The sequence below is a fragment of the Solanum verrucosum genome, unplaced genomic scaffold (genome assembly GCF_900185275.1).
Source record: "Solanum verrucosum unplaced genomic scaffold, falcon-dt-bn FXZP01000108.1, whole genome shotgun sequence".
Classification (NCBI taxonomy): domain Eukaryota; kingdom Viridiplantae; phylum Streptophyta; class Magnoliopsida; order Solanales; family Solanaceae; genus Solanum; species Solanum verrucosum.
Genome location: NW_026020274.1, coordinates 2,206,439 through 2,215,143, shown reverse-complemented (window position 1 = coordinate 2,215,143; position 8,705 = coordinate 2,206,439). Strand labels below are relative to the sequence as shown.

Genomic DNA, 8,705 nt, shown 5'->3' with positions numbered 1-8,705 from the left:
GAACATTACATTTAACCAATTTTGTCAAACTTCAAAACCAAAAAAAAATAATCTAGCTAGGGTCCCCTAAACCAACGTGTCTACACTAGCACCATAGTCTCACCCAATTAATTTAATTAAAAGGTCGAAAATTTAATTAAAATATTTGTAGTAAGAAAAAGTGAACTAAACTAAGCACACATTAACTTACAATTGACGATAACTTTTACGCTCACTCTGTTTTAATTTATTCGTCTTATTTTTACTCACTTTTCGTATCTTAATTAATTGAATTGTTTCTGTATGGGTTGTAATCCCAAACTTTTTTTTTTCATTTTAGTCTGTTTTAAGAAAATGCAGTTTTTTTATTTATTTTATAATTCTTTAATTTTAATTTTTTCCACACGACATATTTAAGATAATAAAATTAAAATATATTTTAGCATATTCTACGTATCTTTAATTTAAGATTATTAAATTCATTTTTTCTTTATTTTCTTAAACATTATATCAAGTCAAAATCAGATAAATAAATTAAAACGGGGAGAGTAACAATCTAGGAGGGTATTTTGGGAAAATGAAGAGTACCCGGATTGAATAATCCCGGGATTACATCAGACTAATCCCAGATCAATCATCAGGTGGAAGCTAATATAAAATTATAGTCCAGATTAGCATCAATTATTTAAAAAGGTTCATGAAATTCGAGTTAGGGGTACTTTAGTCATTTCAGTCGTAACGCTCTCCAAAACCCCACCACACTCAACGTATTTAAGTTATTATTTTTTAACTTTCACCCCTCCACGTTTCACAGAAATTATTTTGGTAGGAGTAATTTTTTTATTCTTTTACTTTCAATTCAAACATTAATAATTTTTTTAAAGAAAAAGTCAAAAAAAATAAAATTGACGCAATAACTCGTAATAGTATTATACTTGTAGAACAAAGATTTCGAGTTTAAATTTTATCAGACACACAGTAATTTTTGTTATAAAGAAATTATCATGTTAGACTTTTTTACACAAATTTTAATTTAACTGAACACTAAAAGTATAGAAAATCAGGTGGAAATAAGATTGTTTTACTAAGTATTTTTAAATTATATGCATTACATCATCAAATTATCTTTCTATATTATATCATATTAACATAGCTTATTAAGATTACAAATCTCTTCTTTCAAGGGAACTTACTTACTTTTATTTATAATTTAGATAATGTAATTTTTTTTTTATATTTACTATGTATATAATTTTTTTTTGAAAAAATAAATTAGTGTAGGAAAGAGATAGTGAAATCCAAAATGCCCAAAAAGCAAAGGGTGACCTACATGGGCCGGCTTTTAACTATATTTAGCTGGACAGACAAAAAACAACTTATTATCTTCATCGTCGCTATCTGCAGCTGTATTTTCTACTTCTTTCTACTCTAATATATTCCATTTACTTTTTTGTAATACAAAAAATACGCTATCTTTTTTTTTTAATTATACACTATATATACAGTGTAAACCAATTTTTTTATATTGTTGTTACCATGAGTGATCCTTCTGGTTTGTATTGAGAGAAAAAAAAAAAAAACTCATTTCTTGTCAATAATACTAGAAGAGAAAATCTGAAGATTCCACAGCTAAAAGAAGCAAAGGGGTGTTAATTTTTTAAATTATTATTATTATTTTATATGTTTCTGGGTCTACTCTTTTTTTTATTTTGTTTGTTTAAATTGTTATGTATTTTAAGAGGTGTGAGATTGACAGGCAGATCCCACCGAAATAAATTAATAAATTCACCACACCCCATCTTCATAAAAACCCCTTAGAATTCACCCTCTTTTTTTTTGTTTTTCTTGTGTCATATAATTCATCAGCTGTAATTGCTTACTTGCTTGGTTTACAGAAGAAATATAGGAGGTTGTTTTTTGCAATTGAAGCTATGCTGGGTGTTTCGGGCATAGTAAGTAGTGAAGGTGGTGGTGAAAATCCAGAAAGCGGTGGAGGAGCAGGAAGCGGAGGGAGTAGTGAGATTGGATTAGGCGGTGGCGGTGGTGGTGGTGGTAGTAGCGGTGGATTCATGACGGAAGATGGAGAAAGAAATTCAGGTGGAAATAGATGGCCAAGACAAGAAACAATTGCTTTGCTCAAAATAAGGTCTGAGATGGATGTTATTTTTAGAGACTCAAGTCTTAAAGGACCTTTATGGGACGAAGTTTCCAGGTAATTAAATTCAAATAAATGGAAATGGAAATAAAAATTTTATTTTGTTTTTTCATTATTGCAATTTCTTCACCTGACCTTCTCAATCATCATTAGCTGCAGCAGTTTCATCATGCATAAATGAAATTGATAGAAATGGAATCTTTTTATTTTTTATTTTTTATTTCTACTTTTGGGAAAAAAATTACTAATAGAATGATTTTATTTTTTTGGGGAAATGAAAAGATAGATCTATGGATCAGAATTCCATTGATTTATTGCTTCTTTTTTTTTTAATTAAAAGGGTCATTGTTTTTCAGTTCATTTCACTACAAACAATACAACCAAAAAAAAAAATACAATTGTTGAGGAAATTCAGATTCCCTCCTTCCGGGTTTTGAGCTAAATTCAGTTTTGCTTTTTTGGCGTTTTTTCTTTCTCTGCCAATTCCAGCAACAAATTTTGGAAACTAATTTACTCATCTTTTTTGTTAAGAGTTCCAATTTTATGAACTACCTTTTCTTGAATTTAGCAAATAATATAAGTTTGGTAATCAAATCTAATAATTAAGTAAGTAAAAAACAAGATTTATGTTGCACCATGATTGAGAAAAATGTGGTTTCTATATATATATAAAGTGTTTCAATTGTCTCTTTCTTTTTCCTCCTCCTTGTTTAATTAATTAAGTTCTTAATTACCTTAATCTTGATTAGTGATATCTTAATCTTTATAGTTTATTTTATGTGGTGAATAGTACTACTAGTTCTAGTACTATATATAAATTTTTTTTGTTTTACTGGTGAATTCAATTACCAAGGATTTAAATAATTGTAAGTTTGGTTTTTTGTTATTATTGTACTTGTTTATTTACTACTCCCATTTTACTACTCTAATACTTATGCCAACTGTTGTTATCATGACCAGGAAAATGGCAGACCTTGGGTTTCACAGAAGTTCCAAGAAATGCAAGGAGAAGTTTGAAAATGTGTACAAGTATCACAAGAGAACCAAGGATGGCCGCGCATCTAAAGCGGATGGAAAAAACTACCGGTTTTTCGAGCAATTGGAAGCCTTGGAGAACATTACATCTCATCATCATTCTCTAATGCCACCGTCTAATACGCGTCCTCCACCACCTCCATTGGAAGCTACTCCAATAAATATGGCTATGCCAATGGCATCATCAAATGTACAAGTCCCAGCTTCACAAGGTACTATTCCTCATCATGTTACTGTTTCATCAGCTCCACCAAATAGCCTTTTTGCTCCTCCTCCTCATCATCAAAATGCTTCCCCCGTGACACTACCACCGCCATCACCACAGCCAGCTGTCAATCCGATTAATAATATTCCTCAACAAGTGAACGCTTCAGCAATGTCGTATTCAACTTCTTCGTCTACTTCCTCGGATGAGGATATACAAAGAAGGCATAAGAAGAAGAGGAAATGGAAGGATTATTTTGAGAAGTTTACCAAGAATGTGATTAATAAGCAGGAGGAATCGCATAGGAGGTTCTTGGAGAAGCTTGAAAAGCGGGAACACGATCGGATGGTTCGAGAAGAAGCATGGAAAGTAGAAGAAATGGCAAGGATGAATAGGGAGCATGATCTTTTAGTCCAAGAAAGAGCAATGGCGGCAGCAAAGGATGCAGCTGTTATTTCTTTTTTACAAAAGATAACTGAACAGCAAAACATCCAAATTCCAAATAGTATCAATGTTGCCCCTCCATCAGCACAAGTACAAATACAATTGCCTGAAAACCCACTACCCGCGCCGCCTGTGCCAACACATTCTCCTCAAATACAACCGACTGTTACAACATCACCAGCTCAACCAGCACCAGTACCAGTACCATTGCCAGTAACAGTACCAGCATTAATACCTGCATCGTTGTCGCTTCCAGTACCATCCAAGAACATGGAATTAGTACCAAAAAGCGATAACGGAGGTGATAGTTACAGTCCAGCAAGCTCTTCAAGGTGGCCAAAAGCAGAAGTTGAAGCATTGATAAAACTTCGTACAAACTTAGATGTCAAATACCAAGAAAACGGACCTAAAGGTCCGCTTTGGGAAGAGATATCATCTGGAATGAAGAAAATTGGATACAATCGGAATGCAAAGAGATGCAAAGAAAAATGGGAAAACATCAACAAATACTTCAAGAAGGTGAAGGAGAGCAACAAAAAACGACCCGAAGATTCCAAAACTTGCCCATATTTCCACCAGCTCGACGCATTGTACAAGGAGAAAGCCAAAAACCCCGAAACAACATCTTCATTCAATCCTTCCTTCGCTTTAAACCCCGAAAACAACCCAATGGCTCCCATCATGGCTCGTCCAGAACAACAATGGCCACTTCCACCACACCATGAAAGTACTACCCGAATCGACCACGAAAACGAAAGTGATAACATGGATGAAGATGATCACGATGATGATGATGATGATGATAATGAGGATGAAGATGACGAGGAAGAAAATAATGCTTATGAGATAGTAGCAAACAAGCAACAATCCTCAATGGCAGCCGCAAACACCACTACCAGCACCGCAACAACAACCGTTTGAGCTATAATTAGCACAGATCTCATTAAAAAAAAAAAGCAGAAAGAGAAGAGAAGTGAGGGGGCAGAAATTAGTGGGGAAGTGAGTGGAACATTGGGAATAGCAAGTGGGTCAACAGATTCTTGCAGAGAAAATGTCAGATTGGATCAGATCTCAGAAAATTCCGATTGGTATGAGAAGACGGTGACTGAAAATTAGCTCACTTGGAGAAAAAAAATGTGAAGAGAATTTACAAATCATTTCAACTTTATTTTTCATTTTTTTTTTGGTAAGGGGTATAGTAGTGTAGTTTTTGGTGGTATAAGTTTATTTGAACTTCCATTGTTTATTTATTAATTATCAAAAATAAAGTTTATTGAGGAGGGAAGGGAAAGAGAAAGAGAAAAAAGAAATGGACATAAAGGAAGATTTTTAAAGGAATAAATGAAGGGACAAAGTTTGTAATTTTTTTTAAAAAACTCTTTTTTTTCTTTTATTTCCTTTTTGTTCATGGGTGTAAATGTGAGAAATGGTTAAGTAGAACTACATTCTATTCTGCTTAGGTATTTATTCCATTTCAATTTATTTATTTAATTTTAAATTAAAGATATATACAATGTATTGAGATATTCTTTAATTTTATAGTCTTAAATAAAAGTTGCCAAAAAGGACAAGAAATATTTTTAAAATGAAAGTAAAATAAATACATTGAAAGTATCCTTTTGATAGTATTGTAGAATGTATTGATGAAGATTAAATTCTTTTCTTTTTCAATCAAAACAAAGCACATATTAGAAGAATTCAAGTACATCAACTTGTGAGGCAACAATTCACCCCAAGTTGCAAAAACAGCTACTAGTATATTTTTGTACTTTGATTCCCTTGAAAAAACAAAAGAAGAAAGGATGAAAAAACATAACAACAAATGGGTCCTTGTTGCACATGATATATATATATCTACTGAATATTATTTAATTTTCAAGAAAAATAAATAAATAAATTGGGACTTGTTCTTTTTTTGTATTTTTTCTACAACTATCACATCTCTGATCATTACTTTTATATTAATCTTTGTTTTACTCTTGTACTATTAGTGAGTAAAAGTTATCAGAGCTAAGGGTGTGTTTGGTAGGAAAAGAAAGATATTTTTCAAAAATTACTTACTTTTTAGCAACCAATTACACCAAAACCATTTTTCCTTAAGTGAATAATATATTTTTTCATTGAAAGGAGTATTAACTTTCTTTGCTTATATTTTCCTTCAATAGTCAATTTGAAATATATATTTTTTTGTATTTTAGAAAGTATTGGATAACGACAAATAATCATAGTCACTTATAAGTTTGGACCAATAGTTTTATTTTTAACCCCATTACTGTCTAGCTATATAGATAATAAATAATAACATATGGGATGGAAATTCAAATATAAGAAAAAAAGGGGACCCTCAAGCCATAATAATGTAGCACAACTCTAGAGCTACCAATGTAGTGGGGACATAAATAAATTATACTCCCTCCGTCCCTTTTTAGTTGTCCACTTTAGAAATGACACACAGATTAAGGCAACAATGATTAGCACAGTGAAGTTACAATTTTATCCTTATGACAACTTTTCACTTCAAAATTACAACCACTTATTTGAATTTAAGTGAAATAAATTGGAGGGAAACAACATACACTTTTACAATTTTCAAGAAGTGTAAATAAGGGTATAATAGGAAAAAAATTGTTGTCCTTTCTTGATTTGTCAAAATGGACAACTAAATAGGGACAACTTAAAAAGGAAATATGGACAAGTAAATAGGGACGGAGGGAGTACTATACAAAGAAGAGTTGGAAAAACTTCAAATCATTATAAGTGAAATGTGCATTATTTTCATTCAAGTGTTGACTTCCACAAAAATGTAATATGGTTATTCATCAAAAGAAAGAAAGAGAGAGAATAATGATGATATTGGATGGTGTAAAAAAGAAGAAGATAATAATTATTGATAAGTAGTCTACCTATACTTCATGGAGATGCCTTTTGTTGCTCTTCCCACATGATGTGTAGGGTTAAAGGAAAAAAGAGTTCATATATATATATATACATACATACTCATACTTTAATCTTGTTTCACGAATTTAGTTCCTTTTAGAAAATGAAGAAATTTCATCTCATTTCACTACTAAGAAATCTATTATATATATACTTTTTCGCCTTTTTTATGAAAACGTTGTTTCAAAGAAAATAATTTTTTGATGTTTCGTTATCAAAAAATAATTATTTTTTTTTGAAAAATATAAGAATGATTTAATTTAAACATTTATTTATGCATGTGAGCTGAGGCGGAATCAAGGGAGCGGAAGGAGTTTCATCATTAAGAAAATATAATGCATTATGCATATGTAAGGTCATATATGATATCTATGTGTATATATTGCATATTGAACCTTTTAACATAATTTGAGAATCAATTGAAAACTCTTGATAAAAAGTCTACCCACGTCATTGCATGAAACATCATGACATATATATATTGAGACAAATCAAATTGATCGAGTTTCAAATCGTACCACACAAAATTTCTTTTCCAAAACCATATACATTGTAATATTCAACATAAGACATCTTTTACTTCTAATAACATCTTATACAAAGTCCATTCAACATAAGACATCTTTTACTTCTAATAACATCTTATACAAAGTCCATTCAACATAAATTCCTTTTACTATGAGTTGATGTGATGTCAAATAACCTAGTAAATTCAACAAATAATTGGTCGCAGAGCTTGTGTTCTATATATTCTTATATTTAACATGTTTTACAACAATACAAAATATTCTCTCATTGAAAGAAAATATTTTTAGATATGACCTCAAAACATTTCATGCATTCTGTGCAAGATTGGATTTATTTAAAAAATAATACTCAAAATTGATCATACTATCCATAACAAGGGAGACAGAACTACAATCAATAAATATGATTAGTTGAATATTTTTAACGAAATTTTTGACTTTAGTAATCCTTTTCTTTGCCCAAATCCATTGTGTAGGGATGGGGTGTGGGTCCATAAAAATGGGATATTAATATATGAATGGACAAAACTAATAGTAAATAAATTGTAGAAAGTATTAAATAGTAGTATAAAAAAGTATATAAGGTATAGTAGTAGTTGTAGTGTTAAAAGAAGAGGTGCACATGAGAAAGGACCCACACCTATTGTTGCTATCATATTTACGCCACTTAACTCTTATCTTCTTCGGTTTACAACTTTTGTCTCTCAATAGAAATTTGAAATTTATAAATTTAAAATTTAGTATAAACTAATTATCAGGATTGCAATCGAATAAATTTGAAGGATTATATATAACAATTATATTCTTTTTATTTAAATATTATTAATAAAAAATTAACTCCAATTTTACTTATATTTTATTTTAATTATTAAATTTATAATTAAATATTTATATATTTAATAATTTTGTAATATAAATATAAAATTTAAGACAAAATATCTTTTTGTATCCCTAATTAATAATCTAGATCTGTCTATATTTCAATAATATATTTATATTTCAATAATATATTCTGTTAAACTTCCTTTCTGGACAAAATGAATGAAATTTCTAAAGTATTATAATTGGATCTAAACAAGCTGTTATGTCAAATATTACTCCCTCTGGCTCTGTCCAATAATATTTATCCATTATATTAAAAATAGATGTCCAACAATACTTGTCTACTTTATGAAATTGATGAATAAGTTTACACTTAGTTCCTAATTTATCCTTAGGATTAATTATAGTCATTTTCCTATTACATTTTTCAAGACATTATATTTATTATATTTAAAGGGTGATATGATAAAATTATTCTTCTATTTATAATTTCTTAAGGAATGTGCCAAATAAATAGTGGACAACTATTATTGAACGGAGAGAGTACTAAAAAGTTCTCTCGCCCTCTCTGTTTTTTTCTTTTTTTTTTAAAATAAAAATA

The 8,705-nt window shown here is 30.2% G+C and overlaps 1 protein-coding gene across 1 annotated transcript; it reads left to right on the top strand.

Moving 5' to 3' along the window:
• The first annotated feature begins 1,656 nt into the window (after nucleotides 1–1,656).
• Nucleotides 1,657–5,097, top strand: LOC125833943 (trihelix transcription factor DF1-like). Its single transcript, XM_049513107.1, has 2 exons — nucleotides 1,657–2,191; nucleotides 3,095–5,097. Exons 1-2 carry the CDS (start codon nucleotides 1,911–1,913, stop codon nucleotides 4,737–4,739), a joined length of 1,926 nt encoding a protein of 641 aa, XP_049369064.1. The 5' UTR covers nucleotides 1,657–1,910; the 3' UTR covers nucleotides 4,740–5,097.
• Nucleotides 5,098–8,705: the final 3,608 nt, after the last annotated feature.